This window comes from Corvus hawaiiensis, chromosome 2 (genome assembly GCF_020740725.1).
Source record: "Corvus hawaiiensis isolate bCorHaw1 chromosome 2, bCorHaw1.pri.cur, whole genome shotgun sequence".
NCBI classification, from domain to species: Eukaryota; Metazoa; Chordata; class Aves; order Passeriformes; family Corvidae; genus Corvus; species Corvus hawaiiensis.
In genome coordinates this window covers 31,208,719-31,221,422 of record NC_063214.1, presented here as the reverse complement: position 1 = coordinate 31,221,422, position 12,704 = coordinate 31,208,719, and the positions used below count along the sequence as shown (strand labels likewise).

Sequence of the window (12,704 nt, the reverse complement as noted above, 5' to 3'; positions counted from 1 at the left end):
CCTGTCTGTGGCAAAACTTCACCACCTTAAGCCCCGGCACAGCAGCTGTCTGAATCCCCCTCCTGTGGCTTCCCACAGCCTCTGCCCAACAGTGGCTTTCACAGCAGCTCCAGCCCAGCCCTGCAAAGCAGGGGTAGTCCCAGCCCTGGGCAGTGGCCGTGGGCTGTCTGGGTGTGCCTGCCAGCATCCGAGACCCTGTAGCCCGCAGAACCCTGCTGGGCTGGCCTTGCAAGGTTGTCCACACCAGTGCTACAGCTTGGGCAGCACGGTGGGAGAGCTCTGAGCTTGGGCTCTGGGGTGGGCATCCATCACGAGGAGCTCACATGGATGGGGGCAGCGTCTGTGTCACACCCATGGCCTGTGCCATCCTGTCAGCAGATGGTGTGGTTGTCTTCCTCCACAGCCCAGTCACTTCTTCAGCAGGAAGCAGCCCAAGACCCGCTCAGCAGCAGACAGAGCCGTCCACACAAGAAGAACCCAGCAGCACTAAGCAGCTGCTGCCAGACCCACCAGCTCATCACCGCTTTGTCACCATGCCCTTTGGGGAGACAGAGAGTCTCCCTGCAGTGGCAGCTCATGGGAGCAGAGGGGAAGACCTGCTGCCTCCCTCATCCGCATCCACTGTTCTTGAAGACACTCCCTCATGTGCCTCCTCCAGGCTGGAGATTATTCTTTTCTACCCTGCAGCCCATGTAGCTACAGCAAACAGACACAGCCCAGCTGCTCAGTGGCTCTCTTAACTCTTTCCCTGGCAGGTCTCCCTTCACCTCCCTCATTTTCTTCCCCATGGACTGACTGTCCTTCCCCAAACTCAGTCCTTGCCCTTCTCCTAAGAGGCACAATGGGGTGGCTGTCCCCCTTCTCAGTGGGTAGCCTTTTCCTAAGAACCCCTGTGTGACCAGGGAGCTGAAATGTCCTGGGACAAAAGCTTGCCATTCCCCCAGCCAACATGGGAAGTGCCAGCTGTTCCCACCACCTTGGAAGGTAAAACTCCTCCGCAGCCACAGGTTTCTGCTCTTCCTGTCTGAATCATTCAGAAAGTGAAGCAGGGCTGTTCTGGCCCTCCTGTGGTTCTTCCATAAAGGGATTCACCCCTTTGCTGTGCTCTGCCGCATTTTCCTGCACAAAGAGGTCTGAAGAGCACTGGTGTTTATCAGTCATCCTTTCAAACCTGAGCAGCCTCTCACTTGTAGCACGCATTTCACCTCTCTCCTTGCCTTCCCAGCTCCCTGCATCCCTCCTCCTGTTGGGTCCCTGCTCCTGCTTTCCGGAGCCAGCACTCCAAGGTGGCAGGCATGTTGGGATCTGCAGCATCGGGGTGTAGCCTCCAACACACACCCCAGTAATCTGGTCTTACCTGCTGCTCACTCAGACTGTGGTGAGGAAATGCCGGGGGTTGAGCTGCTCTTCCCCATGAGCTGAGCCTCCAAGAGACAGTGAGGGGCAAACATGTGAGCCCACCTGGCTGAGGGGACACAGAGTTCGTGGGCTGATGCACCGAGACCCGGGGAGGTGAGTGAACTTGGCTAGGTGAGGATGCTGTGGGGCTCACGGGCTGGGCTGAGTGCCACTGTGTCCTCGTCTTCTCACGCATGGAAAAGCCAGGACTGCCGGGCTCAGCCAGGTGTGTGCTCATGTGTGTGAGGGGTGAGGGCTGCAGGGGAGGGGGAAGTTCCCGCAGAATGTGTCAGACACTCCTCAGGCAAAGGACACCCCCCGTGGCATATCTGCAAGCTTTTATCAGTAGCAACGCCTTGACGGGAACTGAAGAGACACAAAAAGCCGTGAGAACAAAGATCCCAGCAACTAGCAAGTGAGAAAGGAGGTCTGGTTAAAAAAGAGAGGCACTGAAAAGAAGCAGGGTGAGCTCAGTGGTTCGGTGCTATTGTACCCTCCAAGGATTTATGAGTAGCAGGAACATATATCCCTTGGTGTGTCATTCCCTGGAATGAGGAGTCAGTAACAGCAGAACAAGGGAGGCAGGGAGTGAGAAAGTCAAACACCAGCAGGCAGAGGAGCCAGGCAAGGGCTGCAGAGAAAGGGAGCCCACAGCAACTTCCCAGGGCAGCTTTTCCTGGGTCAGGACGACAGCGGGATTAGGAGCATCTCCATGACTCGTGTCTTCTTCCAGGTGTGCTGAGGCTGGCAAAGCCGGAATAGGACTCGAAGCAACAGAGTGCCAGATGGGCTCTGCACAAGGTCAGCTCCCTTCCCAGCTCCACGTGGCAGTGCCAGGTCACAGATGTCCTGGTAGCTCAGCCCTTGTACTTTCATAGCGCTGCGCCTCCTGTGGTCTTGAACGCCAGGGACCGATGTTTGTGGCAAACATGCCTTTGCTTGCCACAGACAATGACACCTCTTCGGAGCCTGGTTCTTTTTGGGACCCTGCCACGTGCCAGCAGTGCGCAGCTGGGCCCCCAGGCAGGGGTTTCATCCCAAAGCCCCCAAGCCCATGGGAGTGACAGGACTCCAAGTCTTTGTGCTGGCTAGCAATTAAATCAACTTTGCTCTCACTTCCCATATTTCACTTCTACCTCCTGTTTAGCAATATTTTGGGGAGAGGGATGTTTTGTTTTTCCCCCGTCAGTCCTGAGGGTGGCTGAGTTAGCAAGACAAGCAAGTATTTGGCACTATGACCCAGGGCAGGTCTCCTCAGTTGCAAGGACACCTGGGTACTGCTTCTCTCATGATTGCATTTGCTGTTGTTGGATGTGGTTTAGCTTATCAGCCTTTGATAACAAAGTTCATGCTTTGTAGGCAGGCAGAAGTGCATCAGGAAGTGAGAAAGGAGAAGAGACAAACTGTAGCATGCCAGATGTAGGATCAGCCGTAGCGCAATAGGGGACAGCTGTGATTTGGATGAAGAGCCTGCCTGGTTCTGTTTTGATCCAAGCTGCTTTGTAGGTTTGGTGCATGGATTGAGACCTCTGCAGTGGGAGCAATCACCAACCAGCAAGCTGGCATCCACGCTTGGCTCTTCTCCAGCAGTGAGGTAAGGCACACGGAACATCTGGAGAGCCGGATGGTCGGGCACCTTGGGCACCGGCCCCGTGAGCCGCTGTGCACGTGCTGCCAGACCTGACCACGGGGCGCTGGGGGACATCTGCCCCTCTTCAGTTTCCCCGTGGGCCTAGAGGTGCAAGGCACAGCTCTGTGTTTGTTCAGACTGAGGCTTTCTTTGGGATCCTGTGACATTAAAAGCATGGGCAGCCTGCAGAGCTTACTTGCCAAGGTGCCCACAAAGGGAACCTTCTTCCACGGGACTCTCAGGAGACGAAGGGGAGTAACATCTCTAAAGAGTAGGCAATAGGAATGTGATCAAACCTCATGAGTTAAAGACAGAGGTCCCAGCTTTTATATCATGTATCTCTTATAAAAAACAAGCCATCCTAAGTCTTGAATGTCTTCGAGGTTCTAATCATCACAAAAATCTAATTTCTTGAGTAGGAAAAAAGATGAAAAGTGGGGCTTAAATATCACCAACAGTAGGTAAAAAGCATCCACGTGTATGAATAAAAATGTATCTCCAATTTCTAGGGTAAAGTCGGGTGGGTTTTCTGAGGTTTGAAACATTTTTGTTGTTTCCTCTTTGGTTTCAAATTAAGTAAACGAGTTCATAGCTCACGTAGTTTGTGTTTTAAGTTCTGCACCCCAACGCCATATTTGCTCTCTGCATCCTCACTGTAGCCCCAAAAGTCCCCATGGTTTTAGTGACAAGCCACTCATGGAAACACTGACCCTGCAGCATGCTCAGCAGTATTTTTCTAGCTTTCTTTTTCCACCTCATTTCTCAGATTCTTCATCATTTTTGTAGTGCTCAGAGGCAGTGACTCCCAGTAAGACAGAGCCAGGAGAGAGAATTCCCAGGACCAGGCCACAAGATGCCAGGTACACATCCCATCTCAGGGCATGCCTGCCTGTTCTGGCCCCTGTGTGCAAGTGCATCTAGGCCTTCTCACCCCCCGAAAGAAAAAAATTCAAAATCCCATGTATTTTGCAAGTCACAGTCTTGGCACTTGATGGTATTCAGGGGCTCAAATTGAAGAGGCAAAAAAATGCTTCCTCCACCTTCTGGGACACATAAGGTCAGTCACCGAACAGAAAGCTTCTTCAGGATTTAAAGAGAGCATTTTGTTGTGAGGAAGGGGATTATTCAGCTGTGGAACCGCTGCCTCCTTACACAGCTGGTGGCTTGAGACGTCTTGGCAGCTTTTGTGCAATGAGTGCTTGGGGTTCTTTTAGAGGCAGCCACAAGGAAGATGCCCTTTGACTCTCCAATATTAACCAACAAGGACAGTCGGTGTCCCTGCTGCCAGCCTGCTTTACCCACCCACAGCTTTCCTTTTTAGATTAGGACAGTCAAAGCAGGACCTCCAGAGCTCACTGGAGAAACTCTCTGCTCCCACAGCTTCATCTTTCCAGTGGCTGTGTCTGCATACATCTCATTTCAGGTTTTGGTCATGGTATCTGTCACAGCAAGTCTGAGACTATCAGCTTAGCTTCCATACCAACACCACAGCAGATTCTTTCTTTCGTGTTTCCATCTACCCACCAAAAAAAAAATCCCCTCAAAACCACCAATCTATTTTCTGCTCTCAGTGATCTTTGCTGCCAGTTTAGAACTGTGTTGTTCACTGTCTTGAAGGCTGAAAGGCTAGAGTATGTAAGGAAAGACCACTCCAAAAAGAAAGAATAGGTGATAGTGGGCAAAAAAAAATGAACAGGTTTCTTTCACTGGTATTCATGGCATGAAAGCCTGGGAGATTTCCACAGCAGAAACTCTCTTTACGGAAAAATTCATCAAAGGACTGTCTCTGGTCAAACAGTAGTAGGATCAGCCACAGAGCAGCAAGATGAACTAAACCATGTCTAAAACCACACAGCTCCTACCCCAGAGGTCCGAAAATAACTGAAGGGTGGAAGACCTGACTAATTGTGCTATAGAAACATCTGCTTAAAACAGCTCTTAAAGGCAGACTCAATTTAAGAAAAGGCTCTTGGGGGGTTTCAGACCAGGGAGCTTGATGTTTTTGCTGAACAAATTAGTAGAAGCTATAATAAAGGAAAAAATCAATTGGCATAGTCACATCTAATTACTGGGGAAAAGTCATCATGGCTTTTAAAAGGGACGCTGTTCCCACAGTCCTTCCTTAAAGGACTCTATAAGCATGTGAACAGTGGCCCAGGTGGATTTCCAGAAGGCTTTCAAAGGCAGTCTCACCAATGGCACTTAAAAAAATTTAAAGAAAATGTTCCTACCTGGATGAAAAGTGCCTAAAAGAAGGGACAGAGAAAGAAGGCAAATGGTTGTTTTTCTCAGTGGAGTTATAAGACACCTGTGCTGGGGCTTGGACTGTTTGACTTATTCATGAGGGATGAATAATAAAATAAAAAATCTGTTGGAGACATAAAATTATTCAAATTAAAAAAGATGAGGTTTGGCTGCAAAGAACTGCAGAGATTAAGAGAAGTGTGAGTGACTGGACTTAAACTAACAGCTGAGATTTTATCTAGTGAAGTGATGGGAGAAAGCAAACTGAACTGACCATTACCACTTGCAAATGAGATCTACACCTACGCAGCTCAGTGCATCCACATTATCAGCACCGTGTGTTTTCAGCACCCCAGCACAGGGCTCACAACAGCTCTAGCAGAAGTGGAAAGGTGCTGAGAAGGGCAACAAGGATGTTCCAAAGTACATAACCACTTCTCTGCAAGGAAAAACTACGAAGACAGGGACCCTTTAGCCTAAAAAAGAAAGCCCAAAAAAACCCAGGTTACTGAGTGGGAATAGGGTAGATGTTTATAATATTATCAGCCATGAAATGAAGGTGAATAGGGCTGTTTTCTGCCCTGTCTCTTCCAGCACTAAAGCTAAGAACTGAATCTAGCAGGTGGTGAATCAAAGATGGGTACATGGAAGTGATTCTTCACCTGAGGCACAAGTAAGCTGTGGAACTCCTTGGCACTCCTGTCACTGGATGATGTAGATGGTAAATTTTACATCAACTCAAAAAGCAACTGAAAAAAAAAGTGAAATAAAAGATCCCTGAGGGCTACTGAATACAACTAGGTCACCTGTGGCTCAGGAAATTCCTGGGCTACAATTTATGCTGGCAACAGGAAGACAATTTGAGACAGTGTAACTACATGATCTGACTGTTCTTAACATAATCCCTTCACCATCCACAATTTGAGATGGAATACTAGTTGTAGATAGCCTCATACAGCATGGACTGTGCTGACATATTATATTCTCTAGATTTGTTAATTGAATACCTCTGGGAAGCTTGAAAAAACACATCTGTAGAGATAAGTCCTTTTCACCTGACATCTGTCTGGTCTGAGTACATGTGTTACAGCAGGTCGTGGTCAGTCGCTGAGTCTCAGTCTCAGTAACTTTGTAATAATAATAACAAAGGTCTGACCAGTCTGTTCAGTCTGCAGTTCATTGCAGGGTTTTGGCTCTCACAAAAGCTGACATATTCTCATAGAATTATAGAATCACAGAGTGTTCTGAGTTGGAAGGGACCCACAAGGGTCATCAAGTCCAACTCCTGGCCCTGCACAGGACACACAAAGAATCACACCCTGTGCCTGAGAGCGTTGTCCAAACACGTCTTGAGCTCTGTCAGGCTTGGTGCTGTAACCACTGCCCTAGGTAGCCTGTTCCAGTGCTCAGCCATCCTCTGGGTGAGGAACCTTTTCTTGATATCCAACCTAAACCTCCCCTGATACAACTTCAGGCCATTCCCTCGGGTCCTGTCAGTGGTCACCACAGAGAAGAGATCAGTGCGTGCCTCTCTTCTTCCCCTCATGAGGAAGTTGTAGGCCATGATGAGGTTTCCTCTCAGTCTCCTCCAGGCTGAACAGACCAAGTGCCCTCAGCCGCTCCTCATATGGTTTCCCCTTAAGGCCCTTCACCATCCTCGTGGCCTTCCTTTGGACACTCTCTAATAGCTCAATGTCTTTTTTATATTGTGGTGCCTAAAACTGCGCACAGGACCCAAGGTGAGGCTTCCCCTGTGCAGAGCAGAGCAGAGCAGGACAATCACCTCCTTTGACCATTGGCGATGCTTCTCCTTGAGATTTTTTGAATTGAAACATTTCACTTGAAACCGACAACATTCTTGCACTTTTGCCTTGTCAGCTTATCTTATACTTCACACTTGCACAAGACTTCACACAAAGTATTCACCCACCAGGAAGGCCAGAATCCACTCAGATATAGCTTGATAAACCAGCAGAAGTTTCTCTAAGAAACTTGTCTTGATGATGGACCTGCCCAACAACACAAAAGGATGGGCAAGTTGGTAGCTGTCTATACTTTTGTAGTAGGTTTCCACTTCCATTGTTTAACATGTTGTTACCAGAATGATTCTCTTCCTTTTTGTGAGGTCAGGACACTCTACTGTCTGCAGCAGATTCTCTCTGGATCTGTGCATTGCCACACAATGCCATCCAGAGGGTCTGACATGCTCGTTGTGCCTGTCAAGTTGCTGAGTAATATCAACTTCATATAAAGATATTCTCTAGGCAGAAAATTCTGCTTTCCTTTTGAAGTATATCACAATCTACATGGACCCTGTGAGGGAGTCCCTATGTGACCCCTGCAAACAACTGTGGGGAACTGTGTCACACCAATCCCTGCTCCAGTGTGAGTCCCTTCCACAGGGTGCAGTCCTTCAGGAATAGACTGTTCCAGCATGGGTTCACTGTGGTCTTCTCCAGGAACAACAGAGGAAATTTGCTCCAGTGCCTGGAGCACCTCATTCCCCTCCATCTTCACTGACCTTGGTGTCTGCAGGGCTGTTTCTATCACATATTCTCACTCCTCTTCTCTGGCTGCAATTGTTGTCTCACAGTAACTTTTTCCCTTTCATTATCCCAGAGGTGCTACCACCATCACTGATGGGCTCAGCCTCAGCCAGTGGCAGGTCCATCCTGGCACTAGCTGTGTCAGACACAGAGGAGGTTTCTGGCACACTCTCACAGAACCACACCTGTAGCCCTCCCAGCTACCAAAACCTTGCCATGCAAACCCAGTGGAGGGATGTTGCTATTATGTCACCGGGAGCCTTCTCTTGTCCAGCTGAACAAGACCAGTTCCCTCAGCATCTCCTCATGCTGCAAGCACTCCTGCCCTCAGACCATTCTGGTGGCCTTCCACTGGGCTCACTCCAGCTGATCAGTGTTTGGACAGTGCTGCTAGTTAGTACCTAGAGTGGTTACCAGCCTCATGTTCATCCACATGAATCCCATAGCTCTTCCTTTTTCATTGTGCTCCCTTCCGTGGCTGTGCTGCTCTGTGTTTGTGGGACATGGTCTGCTTCAAGCTTTAGGGTGTTACAAGCAGCAGAATGAAGACCTGTAATCCACTGGTCCCAAGCAAGTAAGGACACCAAAGGAACTGTATGAATGTGAGCAACATAAGGAACTCAAAGTCACTGGGACTGAGGTCCGTGTGTGTTGTTTCACGTAACAAAAGGAGCTTGGGTGGAGTCAGGTCTAACTGTACTGTAATTTTTTTTATCTGAAATGGATGTACAAAGTCCTGTTTCTCTGATATAAAACAGTACTACGCAGTTTTTATTTTAAGTTCCTTCCCGTCAGCATTTTTCCTTCAAATGCTGCTCTCTTCTTTTTCTTTCTCTTTCTCTGGAGCTGCCTCAGCTACTTCCCCTGTGTGCTTGTGGTGTCCCTTTCTTGTATTCATGTGCTCTCAGCAGTGATCAAGGCAAAGTGCATTTTCTGGGGCTGAGTGATAAATGATTCTATACAACAACCACCTTCTCTGAGCTCTGTCTTCTTCTGCCATGTAATTACTCACTTTTCCAGTGTTCATTTTCCTTCGTCTTTTGGTTTCTTTGAGAGTTCTTGCTGCAGAAGCCACCATGGTGGGATTTTAACATTTCAAGAGATTTCCTTCTCTAACTTAAACTTTTCTGTCTTGGTCTTTCACTCTGACCAGGAATTGTACTGACAGCTGGCAATGATTCTCCATCTCCTTAGCACCTCATAACCACTGGAAAGAATTGCTGAACTAGAGGCAGAAGCAGACTCTACATTACCATCCCTGCCAGATGACCACAGATCCGCAATCCAAAGCAGTGCCAGCCAAGAGAGACATTGCCCATCTACCTCCCAGCTGCAGATGACTGGAATGCCCTGCCCGTGGCTCCTTAGAGGGGAATGACTTCTCTCGGTGCTCTTTGTGCCTCCTTAGCCCACAACAGGCTCAGCCATCTCAGTGAGACCATCCCCTGATCCATGCTGGGCATGTCAGAGTCCAGTACATCCAATACATCCAATACGTCCAATGCATTGCAGACATGCAAGGATTACAGCTTCAACCACCACCTCCTCATGCCTGGCTACACCCTGATATTCATCACAGGCTTGATACTGAATGTGATGGCCCTATGGATATTCGTCCGATACCTGCGCCTGAAGTCTGTAGTGATGATCTACATGTTAAACCTGGCCATAAGTGACCTCAGCTTCACACTCCCTCTGCCCCTGCGACTCTACTACTATTCCAACCACCACTGGCCCTTTGGCAGCATCCTGTGCCAGGTCTCTGGCTCAGTCTTCCAGATCAACATGTACGGTAGCTGCCTCTTCCTCATGTGCATCAACCTGGATCGCTACATTGCCATTGTCCACCCACTTCGCTGGCGGCATCTGCGGCGCCCCAAGGTGGCCAAGCTCCTCTGCCTGCTTGTCTGGGTTGTGATCTTCATGGGCTCCATCCCCACAGCCATAGTCCACAAGCAAAACCACTGTAAAGTACGGAACCAGACCATTTATCTGTGCTTTGAAAGCTTTAGCGACAACATGTGGCAGAATAACCTCTTCCCCCTGGTAATCCTGGCTGAAATCTTGGGGTTTCTCCTGCCTCTCAGCTCTGTGACATACTGCTCGATTCGGATCTTTCAGGAGCTCTGCCAGCCCAGCCAGACAAAGACCCTGAGACAGCAGAAGACTGTGCGTCTCCTCTTGGTCAATCTGGTCATCTTCATCATCTGCTTTGTGCCCTACAACACTACCCTGGCAGTTTATGGCATGATAAAGGCCCGGGTGATGAAGGTTGAGAAAGATACCCAGGCCTCCGTGCGCCAAGCGCTAATTATAACGATGATGTTGGCCAGCATGAACTGCACGCTGGACCCCTTGATCTACTACTTTAGCACCGAGGGTTTCCGGAACACCTTCAAGAAACTGCGGCGGGGACAAGCCTGGGACTCAGAGATGGGGACACTTAAGCATCAGATTGTGGAGAGTAAGTCAACCCGAGACCATGCGGTCTCCCAAGTAAAACTGTTCCCATCTGAAAACTTTATCCGTCCCAATGAATCTTCGCCATCACTTCCTACTGCAGTATTTCTGAACGGCCCTATCGAGGACTCGGAAATTTAAGCCCAGGAAAGCCATACCACTGCAGAGCCGCCCATGCAATAACTACAGCAAGCCTATGGGATACAGCAAGCTGTCTGAGGGAGCACGGCAGGCTGTCTGTGGGTGAACGTGATGATGCAAAGCTGAAGGGTGAAAGGTTGTTTTGAATAAACAGAGGTGCCTTAGTGACATGGTCATACCTGACTCTTTTGGTACAGGAAACACAGTGGGGGACAAGGATTTAAAACAAACTTAGTGTGTCTAGGTCCGGCCAGTATTAATTCCTATAGCAAGTCCATCCTGTCTGAGTAGCTCCTGGCTGCACTGCAGCATGAGGCAGTTCTGGGGATCATCAGAACACAGATATAGTACTCACTGCTGACAAAGTGAACTTACTAGCAACGGCTGAAGGAAACCTTTGACCAGATGTTTCAATTTGAGTCATAGGTCCAGCTCAGGACATCTAAATGAGTAGCTTAATTTTCCAAAAGAACTGAAGCATTTAGCAAGCTTTGATGGGGTCAAGGATAATAGCTGAGTTTTCAGTAATCTTGCAGAAAATAAGTTCCTAATTGTATAGAAAATCACAGACCTTAGCAAAACAATCTTCAGGAGGTATGTCAAATGTGCAGCTGTACACACACATGTGGCACAATGGCTATACATTTACCTAAAGCAAAATGGCTTGGGAAATGCTAGCATACTTAAAAAACTGCATTCTCAATGGCCCCAGAAAAAAAGAGAGGATACCAATATTGTCCCTGTGTCAGAAGCTCATGCTGACATTAGTGCTTTGCACTCTCTTGTTGCTGGGCCCTATATAGGATGATTGATTTCAGGTCTGAGTGATTTTCACTGTTGAAAAGAAATGATGTCACAGGATGAGGCTGCAGTGAAATGTATTTGCTTGCACTGTTTGTACATGTTTTTCCAGTCTGCACTGTATGTGAAAGCCCTATAAATCTTCTCAGAAGCGAGATCCAGCTGTACATAGGCAGTGCCAGAAGCCCCAGTTTTTCACTCCTGCTGATGGCCAAGGGTTGCCTTTCCAATTGCACTGCAAAACAGCCTCTCTGTGGCTTCCAGCAGGTCTCAGGCTGTTCTGGAGTGGATCCATTACGGTGGTTTGGTTTTGGTTTTTTTTAATGTTAAAGGAAAGGTCAGGGAAAGTGACAAGAAATGCAGCCCAAAGTGCTAGATTTTATAGTTTTTAGACTTCTCAATAAGCAATAAATCCGGTTTCAATTCCTACCTCATGACTGCTGTGGGAATAAATGTATTGTAATACATCACGGGTTTGTGTTAGGAGATACTGCGTTTTAAATCCATTTTTCCAGTCTCCCTTGAAGATTCTCTCTTTCACTATACACAGCTGCCGAAGCAGGTCTTCAAGAAGACCTGTAGAAGATGATGAGCCTCTCCACAGAGACATCCTTGTGTCACAGCCTGCCTGTGAGACATATGCCCTAGGCAAGCCAGCTCTGTCCCCTTGCTCAGCCCATGCATCACCAGCAGACAAGCCTTGAAATCCATCTGCAGATGAAGAACATTAAATAGCGCCCAAAAGATGCAGGGAGAGAGGTGGAAGAGGGCTTGCAGGGCAGTAGGTATTTCTATTTTTAAAACTCAGGATTACCATGAATCCTTTGTGACATAGTGCAGCTGGAGAGGAAACAGAGCTGTGTGCATCTCTTCTGCTACCTTTTTCTCCTGGGATTTATGGGATAACAGAGTGATATTACAGCAGATGCACTGCTGTCCATTTTCAAACCTTCCTCCATCTTCCTCCTTCCTAGACCCCTTTCCTTGTCCCTGTACCTCTGGTCCTTTCTCCTTTTCCCTAAACTAATGCACCATGCACCTAAGCATCAACACAATGCCTTCACAGCTATGTTTTCCTCCCTGCCCAAAGAAGCTGGTTTTTTGTTTCCTTTTAACTTGGCTAGAGTGCTGTTACAAGTTCACAGAGAGATTCAAGTGGGAAGGGACCCCTGGAGGTCTCTAGCCAGACTGCCTGCTTACAGCAGGTTGCTGGGGGCAGTGAGGGCTGACAACTCCCTAAAGGAATATAAGAGCTGAGATCCAGGTGTGTAACAAGGCAGGCAGAGGAAGAGCCTTAGCCAGCAAGGGAAAGCATCTGAGCAAGGGGACAAAGGCAGGTATAGGCAGATAGGCGGGTTCAGCTGAGAATCCAGACCATCAGACAAGCTTATGGTGATGAGGCAGGTCCAAGGTCCAACTAAGAAGTCAAGTCAGCATCAGGATCAGGTCTGGAGGCAGGAACCAGGGTGAGCCACCATCCAGAG

At 48.4% G+C, this 12,704-nt stretch overlaps 1 protein-coding gene across 9 annotated transcripts; it reads left to right on the top strand.

Annotated features, from left to right (window-relative positions):
- Positions 1–1,362: 1,362 nt before the first annotated feature.
- LPAR5 (lysophosphatidic acid receptor 5) lies at positions 1,363–10,587 on the top strand. Of its 9 annotated transcripts, XM_048294140.1 has the most exons (5): positions 1,363–1,512; positions 2,132–2,199; positions 2,758–2,992; positions 5,867–5,945; positions 8,972–10,587. In XM_048294140.1, the coding sequence occupies exon 5, from the start codon at positions 9,271–9,273 to the stop codon at positions 10,417–10,419; it is 1,149 nt and encodes a 382-aa protein (XP_048150097.1). In that variant the 5' UTR covers positions 1,363–1,512; positions 2,132–2,199; positions 2,758–2,992; positions 5,867–5,945; positions 8,972–9,270; the 3' UTR covers positions 10,420–10,587. The 9 variants fall into 9 exon arrangements, with proteins under 9 accessions (XP_048150097.1, XP_048150095.1, XP_048150094.1 ...); XM_048294138.1 differs by lacking the exon at positions 5,867–5,945 and having other exon boundaries at positions 2,905–2,992; XM_048294137.1 differs by lacking the exon at positions 5,867–5,945 and having other exon boundaries at positions 2,762–2,992.
- The last annotated feature ends 2,117 nt before the right edge of the window (positions 10,588–12,704 follow it).

Bases quoted from the DNA above. Each gene is read 5' to 3' on its own strand.
- LPAR5 (XM_048294142.1), top strand. From the start codon at position 9,271: ATGCTGGGCATGTCAGAGTCCAGTACATCCAATACATCCAATACGTCC.